At 46.4% G+C, this 21649-nt stretch overlaps 1 protein-coding gene across 7 annotated transcripts in view; it reads right to left on the minus strand.

The window, feature by feature from the left end:
- Positions 1-406: 406 nt before the first annotated feature.
- Positions 407-21649, minus strand: part of LOC144935214 (exocyst complex component 6B-like) — an 85828-nt gene continuing 64585 nt past the window's right edge. For 3 of the 7 annotated variants that reach the window (XM_078861731.1, XM_078861729.1, XM_078861728.1), the window contains exons 21-25: positions 18209-18282; positions 7061-7173; positions 4138-4310; positions 3330-3446; positions 407-2596 (exon numbers count right to left, since the gene is read on the minus strand). In XM_078861731.1, the coding sequence (XP_078717857.1) occupies positions 3361-3446; positions 4138-4310; positions 7061-7173; positions 18209-18282 (446 nt within the window). In that variant the 3' untranslated portion in view covers positions 407-2596; positions 3330-3360. The remainder of the gene's footprint in view (positions 2597-3329; positions 3447-4137; positions 4311-7060; positions 7174-18208; positions 18283-21649) is intronic. The other 4 variants (XM_078861734.1, XM_078861733.1, XM_078861732.1 and 1 more) reach the window with 4 other exon arrangements.

Genomic DNA, 21649 nt, shown 5'->3' on the forward strand with positions numbered 1-21649 from the left:
CATTCACGTTCTGCCGCAGTTTACACTTCAAAAGGCCACACTCAATGGCCCTCACCGAGGAAGGACCTTGCCTACGACTGCGGCTGCTTGACACAGACACACTCCAACAGAGGGCGCCCGCACGGCTCTCCAAGCGAAGGCAATCCTCTGCCCAAGGGAATCCACGACGCAGCGCGCGCGTGTGCAGAGTCTGCCCTGGGCAGGCTGCAGGTGGCCCGTACACGCAGGAACTGCTGGTGTCGGAATTAAGAAGGTGCTGAGAACACCATCAACGATGAACAAGAGACCCACAAGACACACACAAGACATACACAAGACACTCACAAGACACGTACAAGACACACATAAGAGACCCACAAGACACACACAAGAAACTCACAAAAGACCCACAAGAGACCCCGCTGTTTTTGTGGTCATGTTTCCACGTTTGTACACATCAAATCACAAGTGGCATCATCACAGATAAATTAAATGAACGTTTAAAAAATACAGGTATATTTAATATAGTATTAATTAATGTCATAATCATATTTTTAAATAAGTATGTGCAGCCCTGTGGCTTAGCATTTAAGTTTGTCCAATCATCATGTGCCTAATGCACTTTCCATGGTATTCCAATGTTATCCTTATGCTGGTGAAAACTGATTAATTGGTAAAATAACTAAAAGCGTGTTAAACTCAAATACACATATGCTGCCAAAAGGAAATTGCAGAGAGTACCTCTCAGACAGCAAGCTGGAACACAATGTATGATAGAAAACTCGTGGAGGCATTGTATGCAGATCTCCAAAGCAATACAAATCATATACAACGCCCCAGACAATATCTATTGTTCAAATTAGGAGGCTCCAGATGGCACAATTCAAGAAGTAACCACCGCCCTTCACAGCACTTAAAGGGAAAGCTCCCAGGCCAGATGCAAACATCTGTGGACATCATAAAAGCAGCACCAGTTGCAGGATAAAAATACAAGTTTACATTTACTGAATGTTTACGCAGAAAAGAAAGATCTCAACCGTGGAATGCTGCCTCATTCATTGTTGCAAAAAGGAAAACTAAACGGAGTTGAAAAATGGCAAAACCATTGTTCTTATCACACGACGACGCATTGTTCATACAGATCCCATAAGACAACCAAGGCAATGGACAATGCAGGGGACTATTAACCACATGAATAGGATGGATGTCCAGGCGAGTGAGATTTATTTTAGTTTCACGGGCCACCACTGTATTCGGAGTTGAAGCGAGACGGAATGCACTCTTTCGGCTACCCCACTCAGCACCATCACTTTTAAAAAACGGAATGTCCAGAAAATCATTCACAGACACAAATAACGCGCGACATTCATCGCACAATCATCATTCGGCCAACGAAATGTTAAAACGTTGCAGCAATAAAAACACAAACTCCCAAAAACCTCTCGTCGAAATGCTTCACGCTTTCCAATTAATATGTTTCAACACATTACGTCCAATCTAGTTAAACACACACATACACGACATTACGTCCAATCTAGTTAAACACACACAAGGCGCTGTTATTTCAGCCGGCCAACATTTTGCCTCCCCTTCAGATGGTCGAGACAATCTAAAACAAAACCGGAAGAATGCAATATCACGTCTTGCCGCCTTGTTGCTCAAACCAGAAGTTACCGTTTGTTACCGCCTCAAAAGAACGACTATCGCGCCGTGCAGCTTTAACCAAACATGACATTCATGCCGCAACTGCACCTTTTTACTAAAAATTATGTCCTTAAAAAGTTAAACACATCACATTTGATTTATTTCCATTACAATTCAAATAACATAGACAAACATAGTAACCCATTACCTTTGTTTTTTAAACAGACTCTCCGATACATCGCTGATAGTAATGAAACAGCAGTCACACATTAATACAATTGATGATTAGATCGCTCCAATCTCGGTTCATTATTTTCACGTCTTTCCTAGCTGTGAACTTCTCGTCGTTAATCCCTCTATCTGTTACCAAAGTGACCAACCATACTTTCATCTCCTTGCCTACCTCTGCATCGCAACGTCTGGCGACAGGCTCGGCTGCGATGACGATGGAGATACGGAAGGAAGTGAACGACAATTTAGGCCCAGAGTGAAGTGGTCGACTAATATTGGGGCCCGGTTGGTGGGATCCTCTTAAGACAATGGATCATTGGAGGCCGCATGTCCTCAAGCCAACAACAGCAGTTGGAATTGCAGCAGAACTCAACATGCAACCACAGAGGGAAGAGACTGCGACAGGTCAATCATGGGCAGTAGTCGTGGAGATACGTATACATCGAGCGTCGCAACACATTGGCACATTACAACAATGGTTCAGGGATTTCAGTTTCAACACGAGGCATTAGTAGAAAACTGGCGAGGCCAGGGATTAGGTGGGGATTTTATATTTTCTGTCCACTCGGTATAGGAGTTGATTGAGACAAAACGTGATTCAAGTCGTGAGAGAAGGGATCGTGAGAAGATTTGGTGACGTAGCGTGGGCTGGGCCGGCCACGAAACTCGTCGTATTTTCCCGGAGCTTCATTTCGCACTGCAGTCACAGAAGCCAGCGCAGCTGTACATGCACCATAGGTCGCTGCAGCACACACACACACAGAGACAGGGGCAGTGGTGAGCAAATCAAGCCTCGCCTGTTCACCTCGACACACAGCCGTGGGCACGTACAGCCAACGCATCAATCCACTGCGGGGTGAGGACCGATCAACGCCGTGTCGGCCGCGATGTTTTGTTTCACCATATTTCACCGCACTGGTCATTCAAGTTTGGTAAACAAGGGGATGGCTATGCGTGGTCGAGATATTACTCACCACTGAATCATTGCCCCACCACTCCAACCGTGCATTAGTTTATATTCGTGTGAGACTTTGATGGGTTTTTTAAGGTAATGACATTTTTTTCAAGATAAACTCCCTTAGCCAATCGTGATTGTCCAAGGAGAGACTAATCCCTCCTTAAAGATGTATAATGTCTACCTCTGGCTCGGGACCAATGATAAAGATGAGCACTGCTCAATGATAATGAGCACGCACACTCCGACTTTTGCTTTCGTTTAACTCCATACACTGTGGATACAAGGGCATCAGAGGTGGCGTAGCAATTAGCGCACGGCGCTACTAACCCGGCGAGACGCGAGTTCAACTCTCAGCCAGGGCGAACGTCAGTGACGGCAACATCAGAACTGGTCCTGCACACCCCACAGGCCGAGGCCTTCATCCAACAGTGGATTGACAACGAGCCGTAAATCCTCACAATTGCATAATTATTGTTATTGCTGTGGCGTGCAGTGGTTGGTGGAATGGCGGTCTTACCGAGGTGACGCTCCCCCACCGTGCCCATCGGCTACTTCACAGCGAGGCCAGGGGCCGGTCGGGCGGCTGGCGAAGGGAACCCTGCAGGGCGTCGCGAGAGAGCCTCCCCCACGCGCCCTGGGGAAACAGGGGGCCACAGGCACCACGTGGGACACGGGGGGCCACAGGCACCACGTGGGACACGGGGGGCCACACGCACCACGTGGGACACGGGGGGCCACGCGCACCACGTGGGGAACGAGGGGGGGGGTTACATGAACCACTCGGGTCACAGGCTCCGAACGAAACTGCGAGCGGTGTCGGGTTAAGTCGACGATTCAGTTTCATCTCTTGTGCAACAGACAGCATTAGCAAAAGCAACACAAAGCACAAACAGTTGTTGCAGGCGTGTAACTCGGCTCCGTGTAGCACGCACGAGGAGTGGCCGAGCGTGTCGTTGCATTGCAGCGACGTTACTCCTCTTCTCATCGAAGCAGCGACATGAGTGAGTGCCCGTGACTTTGGTCGTGGCCTCATTAACAAGCTTCAGAAACGCGCCGTCCGTCTACAAGAACGATTTGTTACTTTGGGGTTGCATCTCGCTTGAATCGAAACACGCAATGCGTTCTCACCCACGTACGCGACGATTCATCGACGCCCATCGCTCACACACTGCGTACTGATGTTAGGTGGAAATTTAGCACGAGGGAGGTGAGGGCCATGTTCAAATACCAATTCAGACTGCTTCGGTACGTGGACAAAATAAAACTCGGTTTGCAGGAAATTAGATAAACAATCGTCGAGGTGCATCACCAATATGGCGTGAGACCTGTGGTCGTGAGACCTGTGGCCGTGAGACCTGTGGCCATGAGACCTGTGGTCCTGAGACCTGCAGCGACGGCCCGGAGCTGCTGCAGGATGCTGTGGTAGAGGGCCGCCTCATCTCGCTCTGCACCGCGCACCTGGCTCACTCCGGCCTGCCTGGGACGGCCATGCCTCATCCTGCACCCACCAAAGACACACTACTTGGTGACGCTACGGTGGCAGTGGTGAACACAAACAATTGACAACAACCCAACACAGGCGTCAGTATCACTGCCTTAAAATAAAAATGAAATATATGTAAAACAGGTGATATTTTGGGCAAAGGCCCTACTTTGTAAAAAACTCCTATTTATACGTGCCACAAAGACAAAGATAACTGTATAGCCTTAACAGGCTGTTGGGGCAAGTGCTGTTAGCGAGCACCTATGAAGGCCGGTACAGCGCACAAGGGGGTGGGTGGTGAGCCCCATGCCCAGTCGCCTTTGTATCCCCAGTGGTGATGTTTACACACCGCACGAGATACTAATTTAAGGCAGAGCCGACCTAGGGGATGCCCAGCACTGGTTCAGATGTTCGTCACTGATGTTGGCCGTGAACAGGAATTGAACTTGGGTCACCAGGTTTGTAACACAGTGTGCCGGACCACCACTCTACCGCTCCCCACATGTACACAGACACACATGCGCACATATATACCGTATACACATGATAGTTGCAGCAATATGGCGATACTCTGAAAATATTGTACAATACTTCGATACGTCGTACAATATATCGTACGATATTTCGGAATATCACCCGTTCAAAGTATTGTTATATCTTGATTATTGATGCTTGTTTTCTTTTTCTAAACATTCTATTTCCTGAAAAAATATCTACGAAATAACAAACTAAATGAAAGTTACAAATAAATCACTTATCTATTAAATCAGTGATTTAGCTAAATGTTTTTTCGGAGTAATTTACGGAATGGGAATTACATGTCATCAGTTCCCAGTACATGTAACTGACAGCATGTGCATTATCAGCATTACAGATTGTAAAGTTGTCATGTTTGGAACACTAACGGCAGGCTCATTTTGTATTTATTCTTACGGTAAGGCACAAAAATAAAACAATACAAATGCAAAATACACAGTTATGGGAAAGTGATATTGCGGTAATCATTAAATTGTGAGATGTGATATCGAATTGTGAAAATTTATATTGTTGCAACCCTTGTACACGTGGCCATTCAAGATGGTTTTCTGCTCCATTTTTTCAGAAATTTCACTCTCAAATGTTAAGACTTAATTTCGAATTTTATTTTACGTAGCCACGGTTTAAGATGTTTATTGTTATAACTGCCATTGCTGATGCACTAATAGTTACAATTGTAATCATTTTAAACATTAACTAATTTATTTTGAATACGCATTTTATTTTACTTAAAGTTCCATCAATAAAACAATAATTTGGAAGGAAATCATTGCAGCAAAAGTGACATCAAGTTTCATCAAATCGGCGTCACGTGATGCCACTTTTGTGGGATACACATGGGTGTGACGTCACAACAAAAATGTATTCAATTCATCTGAAATGTCATGTCTTGGATGGATTTTCAGTTTTTTCAGATTCATCAGAAAATAGGGAAGACATCCCTGATACACACACATATATATACTAGAGGTCTAAACGAAACAAATATGGCCATACAAAACAAGCACCTTAAGACTGTAACGCTGGAATTGTTTACACATGGGTGGTGTGACGAACACGACACCTGGCTGCATAAGCCCAAGTTGAACGACGTAACGTAAGAGCCAAGCCGATGTTGTGGCTATGTCTATGGCTGACGATGGCTAGTTTGGGGACGGGAATTGTATTTCAACTAGGAATATGAACATCACTGTGTTTATGATAAAGGTTATGGTCATATGCTTAATTAATGGTGTGGCTGACACTACACTTGACCGCATTTATCTCCCCATTACTGCACCGGGGACCCACGAAAGCCTCAGTTGACCGGCGTAACTTAAGATCCAGATATACATTTCCGATGGTTGCGCGTGTAACCCGACCGGCTTCGTCCCGTCCCTCGCTCACACAAGTCCGTCGCTAAGGCGCCGTAATTCGCTTCGCGGCCGAGAAACCTCGGGGACAAATGGGTCTCTCGCGTTCCGCCTCCCCTCTCCTCGTCATGGCACCGTTCTGCAATGCAACTTCGACGCGGTCCTTCGACTCGGGCGCCCACGCTGAGCCCTACGCAAGACACATGGCAGCGGGAGGCGGCCGTCTCTCTCAGCCGCGTCCCCTCCGCTCCGCGTCCCCTCCCCTCCGCGTCCCCTCCGCTCCGCGTCCCCTCCCCTCCGCTCCACGTCCCCTCCGCTCCGCGTCCCCTCGCTCCGCGTCCCCTCCCCTCCGCTCCGCGTCCCCTCCCCTCCGCGTCCCCTCCGCTCCGCGTCCCCTCCCCTCCGCTCCGCGTCCCCTCCGCTCCGCGTCCCCTCCGCTCCGCGTCCCCTCGCTCCGTGTCCCCTCCGCTCCGCGTCCCCTCGCTCCACGTCCCCTCCGCTCCGTTTACACACCGCTCTATGAACACTGCAACCTAGGTTTGATTCCGGGCCATGGCTAACATCAGAGGTAAGTGATACCTGAAGTCGTTTTGGGCCACTATCCCTTCTCCAACACACATGACCTAGCGAAAACCTCCAAAACACGATGTGGGGAGGCCTTCATCTAGAAGTGGATCGACAGAAAAAAATATATATACTACTAAGGTTGAAAGGTTCCGGTGTATGTTATGGGTTGTGGCTCAACACTGATGGCATCGTTATGACTAGGGTGTCAGTGACAGACTTAGGATACAGTTGATGTTCAAGTTCAAGGAGTGGGGGGGCTGGTGTTGGTGGGCGCGTGCGGCTTACGAAACAGAGAGCCCCCCTCCCCACCTCTCAAGCAGCGTGAGCGCGGTGCCAGCATCCACGCGGAGGTAGCGAGCGTGCGGCTTGCCATAGTCAGCCAGGAACTCGGCCCAGTCCCACTCGAGAAACAGATCCAGCAGCTGTGGGCACACCCGACGGGCAGACGTGCAGAGGCAAATAAATGCCTGTGCATCAAATCCTAAGGACGGCATCATCTTCATCACACGACTGAACTACAATGCCAAGCAGCGGCATGCAAACGCAGTCAGCTTGGGGAGTTCCCACATTTATTAACCTAGAACTATTTAACAGGAACAGCCTGTCCCGCCGAAACCACGGGCTTTGCACGCATCAAGATTTATAATGCGCATCGCCGTGATGTGTGCCCCCACTCTGAGCGAGATGTCTCTCAAAAGAGAAACGAAGCACAGCCAATTCCATCGCAGCATATTTGCAGGATATAGGAAAAATAAAACACATATCTGGTGCTATATATCTATATACATGATATATATATCATGTATATAGATATATAGCAAATAAAAAATACTTTAAACCAAGTGAGATCCTATTTGACACCAAGACTATCCCTCGCAAGTAAAAACTTGGCACAAACGTTGCAAGCGCACAGTGGGAAAACTAAAATATTACAGAGTTCAATATGTATCAATCGTTTTGTGAAAGTTAAATCAATATCTACAAATGTATGACTTCAGTAAGTGGAGGTGAGCATATATACATTTTGCACGGCAAATAAAGCCTGAAAAATACAAAGCACTTAAACAAGTGTGAGTAGTGGGCAGCAAACTCTTTTAGATGAAATCACAGGTTGGTAGCCCAAGGTGGGATTTTTACACGGGGGAATGAAATGGCCAATAGTGACCAATGCAAGCTAGTGAGAATACACAGTTGTGTAGCTGTGTGCAAGCTAGTGAGAATACACAGTTGTGTAGCTGTGTGCAAGCTAGTGAGAATACACAGTTGTGTAGCTGTGTGCAAGCTAGTGAGAATACACAGTTGTGTAGCTGTGTGCAAGCTAGTGAGAATACACAGTTGTGTAGCTGTGTGCAAGCTAGTGAGAATACACAGTTGTGTAGCTGTGTGCAAGCTGGTGAGAATACACAGTTGTGTAGCTGTGTGCAAGCTAGTGAGAATACACAGTTGTGTAGCTGTGTGCAAGCTAGTGAGAATACACAGTTGTGTAGCTGTGTGCAAGCTGGTGAGAATACACAGTTGTGTAGCTGTGTGCAAGCTAGTGAGAATACACAGTTGTGTAGCTGTGTGCAAGCTAGTGAGAATACACAGTTGTGTAGCTGTGTGCAAGCTAGTGAGAATACACAGTTGTGTAGCTGTGTGCAAGCTAGTGAGAATACACAGTTGTGTAGCTGTGTGCAAGCTAGTGAGAATACACAGTTGTGTAGCTGTGTGCAAGCTAGTGAGAATACACAGTTGTGTAGCTGTGTGCAAGCTGGTGAGAATACACAGTTGTGTAGCTGTGTGCAAGCTAGTGAGAATACACAGTTGTGTAGCTGTGTGCAAGCTAGTGAGAATACACAGTTGTGTAGCTGTGTGCAAGCTAGTGAGAATACACAGTTGTGTAGCTGTGTGCAAGCTAGTGAGAATACACAGTTGTGTAGCTGTGTGCAAGCTAGTGAGAATACACAGTTGTGTAGCTGTGTGCAAGCTAGTGAGAATACACAGTTGTGTAGCTGTGTGCAAGCTGGTGACAATGCACGGCAGCTATTCTTTGCTCCGCACTGAGAGACAGAATGGGGAACACGTGGATCAGGGGGGCAGGTCGGGGTTATCAGAGGGCACACGCGGCTGTGAGTCGACACAGGTTCACGCGGCTGTGAGTCGACACAGGTTCACGTGGCTGTGAGTCGACACAGGTTCACGCGGCTGTGAGTCGACACAGGTTCACGTGGCTGTGAGTCGACACATGTTCACGCGGCTGTGAGTCGACACAGGTTCACGTGGCTGTGAGTCGACACAGGTTCACGCGGCTGAGTCGACACAGGTTCACGTGGCTGTGAGTCGACACATGTTCACGTGGCTGTGAGACGACACAGGTTCACGTGGCTGTGAGACGACACAGGTTCACGCGGCTGTGAGACGACACAGGTTCACGTGGCTGTGAGTCGACACAGGTTCACGCGGCTGTGAGATGACACAGGTTCACGCGGCTGTGAGTCGACACAGGTTCACGCATCTGTGAGACGACACAGGTTCACGTGGCTGTGAGTCGACACAGGTTCACGCGGCTGTGAGTCGACACAGGTTCACGTGGCTGTGAGTCGACACAGGTTCACGCGGCTGTGAGACGACACAGGTTCACGTGGCTGTGAGTCGACACAGGTCCACGTGGCTGAGGGTGTAGTCGAGCGTGACCGCTCACTCACCCTGCAGCAACACCCATGGCCCGGCGTCCTCGACTCGTGCACGCTTCAATGTGACTCGTCGAGGACTTTACGTGTTACATTTCGGCGTTTTCTAGGTTACAGAAATGACGACTTTGTTCCTCTAGACCAGGGGTCGGCAACCTACGGCTCCGGAGCCGCATGCGGCTCTTTACGGGCTGCTTCTTGACAATATGTACGTATGTACAGTATGTACTCAGATGCATTGCGGCTCTTGAAATACTGAATTTTGTACCGAATTGGAAAGAAATGGCTCTTCTTGTTATTTTGGTTGCCTACCCCTGCTCTAAACCCTTCCCGTAGCCGCAGAAGTGCCTCCTTATTCCTACTAAACATTCCATTTATTACAACTTTGAGAAAAAAATTATAACTATTTCCGCAATGCTGCTCCACATTTCTGGAACCTCCTAACCGCTCATCTACACACCTTGGTTCCCTCCCTACACCACCACCCCCCTCTTTATTTCCCCCATTCAACCAAAACACACAGAGCTTTCTTGCAACTAACTTTATTCTCACGCCTTTAGCTCCCATATGTTTGCACTGTTTTTCTTTTTCGATTTGCGTGTGTTCATGTCACTGTCAGACTAAGAAATACAAGCTTACTTGCATCTGTACCTCGCTTTTTTCTGGCGCGTCTTCCTGTCACGCGACATTTGCACGGTGTTCTTTAAGATTCGCGTGTCGAATTTACGACCGTCAAACACCTCGTTTGTTAGTTGTGAAATATTGCACTCGTTCTCCGCATTCTTGATGTTTTTGTCTTTAATTTGTGTTGCTGCTGTGCTCACGCGGCACCACGGATCTCCCGTGTAAAATAGTCGTGTTAAAAAATCAAATAAACTCAAAGAGTCATGTTCCTGCCAAGAGAGGGCACGCGGAGGAGGCAGCCTCACGCTTCACGCCGCGTCAGCGTCGATGCGAGGTGAGACGAGGTGAGAATCACCGACGACAGGCGGGCAAGCTGTCGCTACGACTTACCACGTGGGCAACACGGATACGCCACTTCGTGGTTTGCGTTCATTTTTATTCGGCCAAATTAGGAGCACCACATGACGGCTGGATAGCCCAGGAAGCTCATGAAATATAATCCGAGTACAAATTGGCGAGCAACCTAATGGGCAATGGCCTCCTTAAGACGAAATATCAAGAATGTTGCATGTGGGGTGTCCACACAAGCTTCATAATGTGGTCATCTTTCTCCATTTCCCTTTTGCTGTTGAGAAAAAAAATCCTCTCCGCGTTGCAAGCAGCGGAGGATTATGAGAATTGACGGGACACTTTCGGATATTAACTTCATGGCAGTGGTGAGTTTAGAAGAAAAAAAAAGCTGTGTCCACATGATAACAGCGTGGGAAAGAAGGTGCGCCAGGACACAGTGTGACACCAACAGCCTCCGCTGCCTCTAAAAATACCTGTCAGCTTCTCCGAGGCCACGCCGCTTTATCAGCTTGGGTGAATCGATGAAGGCCCTCTGAGGCCGGGTTACTTTAGTTTACAGGTTACACGAGTCGTTGTTGTCATTGTTGTTTTGGATAATATGCCCTGAAGGTGGGATTGGTGGCTCGTGTAGAGACTCCAAACTGTCTAAGATAACCCACCAAAGTTGCAAGTTACATTCATGGTCAGGGTCCAACAGCCCAACACCCGGGTAACTTTGTAGACCAACAGTTCAAATTTGCATATCGTAGCCGCAGCGGATACCCCATGCAGAGACTCGAGGAGGAGACTCCCCGGGTTGAACGCGGTGAACAACTTTACACAACGGAACGACTGGGGTACCAAACGCCTGCCCACTGTCACTCGTTCCCCGGAGACATCTCATAAGTTCGCTCCGCATCTCCCGAAGCTCTTGACCCAACATCAAAACTCAACGTCAAACTAGACAATGGTTTCGATTTAAAGCTTTCGTGACTGCAGGGATTCATCTTCTTGTTTTTTTTCGGTAACTTCCCTTCTACGTGACTTTACCGAAAAAACCAAGAAGATAGACAATGGTTCTCTTTCTCCTACACGGCCTCGTCGTCGTCATCATCGACGTCAATTGAAGACGCTGCACAGGAGTATGGAATTTATGGAGCTTCGATCACTGCCCCCCATGCATGTTTGTGCAGAGAGACATTGTTGTTAACATTTGTAATAACTGTGAGGTAAGGGATTGATTTGTTTAATTACTGAAAGGAACTAATATTTCATCCCACATCCTATACAGTACAGGGAAACATTTGTCTTGAAAGACTCAAACGCTGAGCTTCCTCGGTGGCGTTGGTGAAACAGATCCCGCGAAGCTCGTGAGCTCAGTGGCGCCGTCATGTTCTGTGGGTAGTAGCTCTGTAGGAAGATGCTGCGACTGGAACTACACTTGAATCCGGTGGGCTGACGTCAAGCTTCAGTTCAATATTCACTGTGTAATAGATTTAAAACATGTGATGAAGCATTACCACATGATACCATCAAAATATGAACTGCTCTATATATTCTAATGCAAGGATGAGAACTTAAAAGATATGAATTGCTTCCAACATGTATTTATTAAAATGTTTTAACTGAAATAGAACAATCAAACATAGAACAATTGTTAGGTTAAACAATAAAGTTCTTATAATAAAATATAAAACAATTCCAATAAGAAAGTTATAGGACTTTTCAAACCGCAAAAACTCGTAGCCTTTACGATTTACTAATCGCATTGTTTCAAATTGCGATTTCGATTTGAAATCGATTAATAGTTCAGCCCGAGGCTGACAGGCCACACGCTACATTCAGCACCTCCGCAAACCCTGCAGCTACTTATTTATTTCATTCTGACAATCGTGCGCCAAGACAGCGCTGTCTCTGCCCCCTCCTGACACACATGCTGGCTGCTTATTTCCACCCCAATAGGAAACAAAAGCTGTGAAATTGTTTAATTTCATGCAAAATTAAGAGATGGAAAAAAGTAACCGTACATACTATTTACTAATTTATTTACCAGGTAAAGCCTACTCTTCTTCTCAGAAGCGACCTGGCCACAAGTGATAGCTCAACGAAGTGGCTTATCACGTGAAAATTTATAGCAGCCAAATAATTTAAACGCATGTTTCTAAATGTGGAAGGGAACCCCGGAGGACCCAGAGAAAAATCCAAGCAACCACGGGGAGAACATGCAAACTCCAAATATTTCAGGCGTTATAGTCGGGACCGAACCTACGACCTCCTGCATACCAGGCGAGGGAAATAACATCTCGTAGCCACTGTGGCGCTACTATCCACATAGGATCGGATGCCATATACATCAATTAAGTGGATAGTGTGCATGAGTTCGACTTGCTGGCTTGTGATCGACAATCCATCCAGCCTCTGTCACTCCACCTTGGTATGCGCCCATGAAGACTTCCCAAAACTTCCTCAATCCGTCACCGTAAACAAGTTATGCTTTGCGTGGTGGGGTGAACGCCGGAGTCTCCCCTCCGCTGTAACCTGATTTACAGCGGAGATGAGCCTCTCAATAGAATTGCCCTGGGCGCAGAAATCCAATACTTTCCTCTTATGAATACGAGGTAAACTATTTCCATACGTAACATTGTTCTTGAAAGATTTATGTGTGCACCATATGCTAATGCGGGCAATCCATCACGGTCGAAGCAGTTAATTTTTGATAGAGCAGGAGAGCACAAGGTGATGCTGGGACAGGCGTTGACCGTAGTCTGGACTGCTCGCCAAACTTCATGACCATGGCTGACAGTGCCTACTGTCCTCCACAACACACACACACACGTACAAGTAGCCTCCAGTATCACGATCCGTATTAATTTCAATACCGGACAGTCGTACATGGCCTTGTGATTAGGGTCCCTGACTTCACATCCCGTGATTGATTCAGCCAATCATTAATCTGGGATCAATAAATGAGCATCACTTTGTGAAACGAAGGATTGTCAACTCAGCGCGGACAAGACAGCCTCCCCTCCAACCACTGCACACTGTAGCTGGCTGCCTACACGAGGAGCCGTTGATTTACTTTTGATGCTCAATGTAATCACTGCTGGTCATAAAACAAAACGGCCTGACACTCAGCTCCAACGCTTTCAGGCCAGATTTACAGCAGCCCTGCCACGGGGAGAGGGAACTGTGGTTGAGGTCTATGCGTGTTGGGATGTGATTTGGGTAGGTGGCAGAAAGTGCCCTGACTTGGTGTCATGTGTTGGGAATGGCAGAGGTGGATACATTTCATTACTCAATTCGAATCTAAAGAGCAATTATAGCCCATCCTGCAAGCCCTTTGCAGGACCCTCCTGAAAAAGAGTCATGAGACTCTTCGATGTTTTCCTCAGTACACGCGTCATAATAATAATATTAATAGACCAACTTTGCATGTGATGACAATTTGAAAATGCAGTGTGTTAATATTTACGTATTTAAATTATTTTATTATATAACAGCCGACAATACTTCAGCACGTGTTGGTAAAGAGGGGTCCAGTGCTGATGTTAGCCATGGCCAGGAAGGTCACTCATCGGTTCATAGTGCAGTGTGATTGACCACTGCACCACCACTCCATCCCCACTGTGCGTTTATAGCTTACTAAATTTGTTTTAAAAAGTGGTGTTAAAATCTAAGTGTGTCTTTAAATACTGCACGACTATAATATTGTTGAACCTCAATATGGAATTAGGTACAGACTAATAAATACAGAGCATATATATACACACACACTATATATATATAAAAATACTAAATTATAACTCTTTGTCAATCTACTGCTAGATTTGGATTGGTGAAGTGGGGGAGGGCAGAAGATTTGAGATCATTGGCCCTTGATGTGAGCTGTGGCCACGAGTCGAACTCTGTTTACCAGGTTGACAACACAGTGTGCTGCCACATCACTCCAACAAACAAAAGATAGTTACATAATGCATACATTCCACAACAAAACAGTGCAGCTTTTAAGATACTCTGCTCAGAGAGAGGGCGACAGTCAGTGGGAATCTAACACCAGACTCCGCAAACAACTTGCATACATTGGAGCATGCTGACTGAAAGACTATATCCTACCACCCTGCTGCATTTGCACAATCTGATAAAATAAAGAACATAAACTAACTGTCATCCTACACTGGACTATGTAGTGCAGACAAATATCCCCCCGAATGCCTGAATCTTTCAGCACCATGGACAGCGGCACAGAATGGGTAAGGCAGCTTGCGCTGTCTGCAAGCTCGCAGCAGCAGCAGCAGGCCAGGATGACACCGTACACCACAGGCAGCAAAGCACAGCAGTGAAAAGCTTCATCTAAGGTTTCAGGGGCCCGCATTGGCAGCATTTAATAAACACGGGCTTAGAATATTTCACCATTATAATCATGAACAAGCACTGCTTCATACCATGTTAGGTAACCATTTGAACCGTGGCTCGAGTTCACAGCAAATTAAATGTAAACAAATTACTGCGGCGAAACGTCTTCCTTTCATTCTATCCTGAATAACATTATCCAAAACCTGAGCTTATTTCAGAATTAGTTTTTAAGTTAAAATGTAATGGTTGTCAATGCCCACTTACTGCAGCACTAAAGTATGCTCAGTGACGGCTACTGCATATGACTCACTTCTCTATCACACAGACCGCAGAGCAAATGCAGAACAGGGTGCCTCGCGATGGTGTTGCGTGGCAGGTCTTTTCTCACAGCATTTTTCAATGGAATATCTTACTCCGATTGGTGTCATGTCATTAGATGAAGAATCTGTTTGGACAAATTTCGCAGAGTCGTGTGTCACCCCATGAGAGAGAATGGTCTGCTGAAGTGGGTACAACAGAACCACACTGGGAGTGGCACTTTCCCATCCGCTTGGCTTACAGAGAGACATGGTCATTGCATGGGAAGCCGAACGCATCTTATTAATTTAAATGTAATAAATGTTTGCGCAATTATTGTTGATGGGGCTGAGACAAGTCCACTTAATAAAATGAGTACCAACTAAATAAAATGGGTACCACATTGTGTGAAGTCAACACTATGACGCTTTATTCATGTCAGCCTTCATGTTCTGACCCAGAAAAGTGATGTGCGTCACTCACTCTCTGTTTACCTTATTTCACTCTCTATCTCTTCAATCCCCTTCTTCCCCTCTCCTCTTTCTATCTGTCGACTACAAGCCACTCATGTGCTGGGGGTCATGGCCTCTCCCCCACCAGCACACAACTGCTCAGTGGCATGAGTCATTGTTGTGTCTCGCACGCACACACAGAAGTTCATCTATAAGCCATGCGTATGCACTCTCATGCAGATAAGTACATTTTCAATGTATGCTTGTCACACACACACTCGCACTAGTTACTATTTAAAAAAAATACCAGATAAGGCTCACTCAACTATATAGGTATTTTTCAGAAGCAACCTGGCCACAAATGATAGCTCAATAAAGTGGCCGATCACGTGGGCATTTATAGCAGCAGCCGAACACTCTAAACGCGCGTTTCTAATTCTGGAGCGAAAAATCGGAGTGCACAGAGAAAATTCCACACGACCACGGGAAGAACAAATATCCAGGCATCGGGTCGGGATTGAATCCACAACCTCCTATATACCAGGCAAGGGGGATAGCATCTCACCACCACGACGCCCCACACACATATACGTGCATTTCTCGATTGGGATAACACAAAGCAATAATCTCAACTTGGTAGGACCCTCATAAAAATAGTCATGCCACTGATTGAGGCGTTCCTGGGTAAACAAACATTAATAATACAATAATTTCATGAATTTAAATAAAGCATTTAAACGTTACGTAAGGCTTCGAAATGTTTCATTGATTATTACGCTCACGATAGATGCATCAAACATGCATGTAAGAATTGATTATTCCAACTGATATGTTTGTCCTCTTAATATTACTATAGATTTGACAAACATCACAGGAATAAAATATTATTAATTGCGGAGGGGGTGGAACATGAGAAGCCTCTTAGATAACGATCATTCTCTCCTCCTCTACCACTCTCAACCCGAGGGGTTAATCGTTCTCATGCCCCAGATGCTCCTGACTCTCAGATCCAACCCCCCACACGCACCGTCCCCACCTCTATGGATTGTGCTTACAGCCGTGGCAAAATCTGCACGTTCGACTTGATCGTAAATGGCCCCATCTAAATGACCCTGGACACATATAAAGCATCCTGTGACCATGTAATACCTTTATCCTGTGACTGAAGACAACTTTCATCATGCAGTATTCAATTCAACATTACACCATTCAAGTCAAAGCGTTACTTTCAGCGTCCTGAAAGAGTACATTCTTTGTTAAATTACGTATTCACGGAATGTCAAACATTTACATTTTGACAAATTCTGTGAACACGTGGGTCGAGTGGGAGGAACCGACTGTGGCCAGAGAAAACCTGTGTATCCGAGGTGATAACATTCAAGATCCACACAAACGTGTTCATCAACCCAGTGTCTGTACCGACACCTGGCCATGTCGCAGCCCTACCGGTTTGTAAGTGTTACAAATGCATGGAATACTCTAACATCTGCATCTAAAATTCTCGATTACATGTGTGTTTCACCATGCCTGGCTCAGTGTGAATTCATTCATTGATCCCAGGATATGTGTTGATATATATGCAGTATACAGTTGCGAAGGGACATTTACAACCTGCAGGCACTTTTCAAACCTAAAAAGTGGACTATAACACTGGCACACAACGGACTACTCTTGTGTATTAGATCTTGCGGGGTTTTTAAGGTCCACTTAGCAATTCCCTGCAGACATTACTGGGTGGCTGTGGTAGCAAAACACTGAGTCTACACAAAGTGATTCCATGGCAGACACTCCAGCAAACAGGCTCATCGCGCAACCAAACCAAAACGGGCCAACATTTGAGTGTCACACTGAGCCCAAAAGGGATGTCGATGAAAAAAACTTGCCATGCCATGTTGGCGCAGACTCTTTCATAACTCGGCTATACAGAGACGCGTCACCAGGTGATTAACCACCCAACCGCGCCGACCCACGCCTGGCGGCACTCAGCGCGCGCGGTGCCTCGCTCTGCCGTGATGAATGGACCTCTTCGCACCGCAAGTCACCACTCTTCTCTGACAACTGCCCCGTGTGGCTGGTAAATCAGGACCGGGACAAAGTGCAGGGACAGACATTCCGTGCAATGTCTCCTGGCCACAGAGAGGGGGCGGCAAAGGGTGGCTTGGTTGGGCGTGGGATGACCTCCATCAAGCACCTTCACTGTGTCTTACCTGCTGTGGCAATATGTCAACGTGCTACTGGGCTCGTGCACTATCACCTAATCAGTGAAATAATAATAATAATAATAATTAAAGTGTATAATGCGCATTCCAGCACGGGAACCCAATGCGCAATGCATGAAAAGCAGGAAACAAAAACAGAACCAGGGGTAACCGACCCAACTCAAAAGGGAGGGTCACTTTAGAGAGATGGGTTTTCAAAGTCGACTTAAACATATGCGACTGCTGGAAGGCCATATGGAAATTGAAAGCAAGGAGCTGCATTGTATACCTTTAAGAGACAAAACAGCAGAACTCACTTCATCAGGAGACATTTTACACAGGTCCTACTATCATTCTGGACGATATGATACGAAGGTTATATTTTTATTTGCAAAGATTACCATCACGTGATCGTTAGCATTCACTTCACAGTGGCTGGCTAGATGGAATTGAGCCATCGACGCCGTTAAAAACGAACCACTCGGCTCTTTATGACGCTGCAAAAAGTGTCCGCGATGTGAGGTGCGGGCTTACCTGGCGGAGGTCGAGGAAGGCGAGGGCTAGAGAACCGTCCTCAAACCCAGGCACCGGTCCCGAGCACGCAAACACTGCATCATGCCACACACACGGCGTCATCACACAAACACTGCATCATGCCACACACACGGCGTCATCACACACACACGGCATCATGCCACACACACGGCATCATGCCACACACAGGATAAATACAAAGACCCCCCCCCCCCTAATTTTCCGTACGGACTGTTGGGCAAGAGCCGTTCGCGAGCGCCTATTAAAGCCGACAGACTCCGCAAGGGTAGTCGTGTGACCAGCACCATGCCCATCTGCCTTGGTCTCTCCAGTACTGATGTTTACACTCCTAGACCTTTTGGACAAAAGCAGTCACCATATAATAACCTTTGATTTTGTCATTCACTTGAAATTAAAAAAGGCAATGACCTTTGTAGAGCAGGCCTGAGTAACTGACCTTTGTATCAAGACGGAATTGAGCAGGCAGGCTCAAAGAGGAACATTCAGTATGAACATTAAATATAATTGTGGGGTGAAGAAATTATATTTTAAAATGATGAAAGTTACTATCGCGTTGACATTAAATATGTAAATAAACACGAAGCATCACATTGCTGATGGCAGCTCATTTTCTCTTGTAGAAATGTGTCTTGTTCATTGAACTTCAACATATTTACACCTTTCAAAACCAGTCTCCCAAGATTCCCAGCATCTGAAGGTTTCTAGATATTTAAATTAGCGAAGGGAATTACCAAAGTTTCCCTCTATGTAACCAATTACATTGGCAAACAAGTCCGCTGTTGCAAATTACGTTTATTTCATCCACTTTGCAGCATGCTTCTTGCATTCATAATTCCTGAAATAAATTCCCAGGTATCTATTGAAATTGAACATCAACACTGAGCAGTTGCACATTTCTACGTCCTAGTATAATATTATGTACACACTAGAGCAAGCCAATTGAAAGATAACATGAAGGTGGCTATAAGACTTTATTTGCGAACTCATGTGAGGCCTATCCAACACTGCTGGTCAAGGCCTATATCAGGCTTAGCTAGCATTGATCAAATCCTGATTTAAATGCATCTCCTCTCATTTAATTCCTAAATGTCATCTTCATTATCTTTGATCAGATTCTCTTATGCAGCATTTGTAGTAAATTTAATGTCTTGGATTCTTTACAAAATCACTCAACTGTACAGTGTTCCTTTAATCGAACACCGCAAGCGTGCATCTTTATGCGCTACGGCAAAATAATAGGCCTTTGCAACTTCTTAATTCCCAATGTACCAAAGATGTTTGTTATCTGTCACGACTAGCAGACATTCAATGATCATTGCTGAGCACTTTCTCCATGAGATACAACGCCAATTTGTTCTAAGAACCACTGCTCTCCATTCTTGGAGCGATCTATCCTGCTGCGTTAGTTATTCATCGGGGTGACTGTCATCCGTCTCGAGTGGGTGTTGTCGGATCGTTTTCAAAACGGCGATTTCTTCTCGCGTGTGCACACGTGCGGTGGGTGGGGGTGTGGGCATACGAAAGGGATGTTAAAGGTAAACAAAAAAAGAAAGCATAACGCAAGGTGGCTTAGAACGAGAAGAAGACCCGGGATGCTTCCTCAATCTACATCGTCCGAGCGAGGGAGTGAGCGAGCGAGCGAGTGACTCGGCCCACGGCCGTCACTCGGCGACCGCGAGCGTCTGGAGACGGCGCGTCGAGGAGAAATGCGAAGACGGAGGAGAATGTCGACGGGATGGCCGCTGTCGGACGGGGGCGGGGGGCGGGGGGGATCGTGGCCGAGTGGCAGGCGAAGATGCGCGTTACGTTCTGTAAACAAGGGCTTCTGTGTGGACGGATCGGCCGTGTTGAGCAGCAAGTATCTCAACACCAAGAGCCTCGCAGCAGTAGAAGTTTAGACGCGGGTTTCTTTTTTACGAATTGCCATATTGCAAAAACGTTGCCAGGTCTATTCAACTCGCGTGTACCGGTATTTAGTGAGACCGCTCGGGCTAATTAACACACCTGCTCTTGTGAAAAGGGCATTATATTTTGTTTTCACAGGACGAATGCTAAATTTATGTATTGCTTTTTTACATATAATGCCAGCACTACGTACAGCAACGTAAGCTTGAGCTCTACTGTGCTGTAGATGATCCTTCTTCTTAAACCGAAACGTATTTGATGAGATGTCGAAGGGAGGATGCGAGGCACACACAGCGGCTCCAAAGCCACAGACAATCGGCGCGCAGCTGCGCTCGAATTGAGCGCAGCGTGAACCCGCAGCACCCCGTTCTCTCCGACTTAAAAACAATATATACCTAGCACGCAGCTGCTAATCCGTGCCAGAAAGAACCCATGCGGGGAGAGGGAACAGTCGTGCCCTTCTGTTCTTGTCGCTGCAGCTGAATTGTAGCAGTGTAGAGTGCCCCCTACTGATTCAAAACATTAAAAAGGTGCCCGAATTCGCGTGAAGTTTGTTTTCGACTCTTTCGTGGAAATCTAAGATGAGCCAGATATTTAATCAACAACAAACACAAAAGGATCAAACCTACTCTTTGGTTCTTTCGGTAAAGTCACTGTGACTTTACCGAAAGAACCAAAGAGTATGGATCCCTGCAGTCACGAAAACTTCAAATCTAGATTAGGATCAAACCTAAAACGTGCTTTAAATGTTGTATTACAATGAAGAATAAATTATGCAGAATGGCAGCACGGTGTGATTCTAATCATTCTAATGCGATTCTAATCCCGCACCTCAAATAATCAGGGTTGGCTACGTACGCTGCGAAAGAAGTTCAACATACATACTGTACGTACAAGTGACGAGCACGCTTGTGAATTATGGTCCAATGGGTGGCCACTCCCTCTCAGAGCGTCTCACAGATGCCACGTGCCCTCCCCCCCAAGGTGTGATTGGAGCTTTTACAGCACCGACATAAAAAGTTTCAGCATATTTTGTGGAAGCTCGCACTATCGTTGGCTGTGCCCTGGCCTTACCCACGTTCGGCCGTTTAACAACTGTATAAGTGGTGGCAGAATGTGTACGTTTTTGTGCGAAATTGTTGGGTCATGAATTTCTAATTTATAATATATATTTTTTTCACCTTGGTACAAAAACAGAGTCGGGTCTGAAGCATAACTCAGGTCAAATGAGACACTGGCAGTTCTGTGCCTTGGCGGAAATTCAGTATTCCCACGGTGGGGACCATTTTCTCAAGATGACTTTCATGACTTCGCATGAAGTATTTCATATCGCAATATGCCTGGAGTCACCAGTGACGTAAGCGGTGGCATAGCTGCTCGTCCTGCACGCTACGATCTTGGCGAGCCATGCTTGATTCTACCTTTGCAGAACACCAACGGCAATTGACATCTGAACCGTAGCCTAAAACAATCGTAGTTGATGCAGTTTGTGACCATGAGCATTGGGGAACATGT

The sequence above is a fragment of the Lampetra fluviatilis genome, chromosome 12, assembly GCF_964198595.1.
Source record: "Lampetra fluviatilis chromosome 12, kcLamFluv1.1, whole genome shotgun sequence".
Classification (NCBI taxonomy): domain Eukaryota; kingdom Metazoa; phylum Chordata; class Hyperoartia; order Petromyzontiformes; family Petromyzontidae; genus Lampetra; species Lampetra fluviatilis.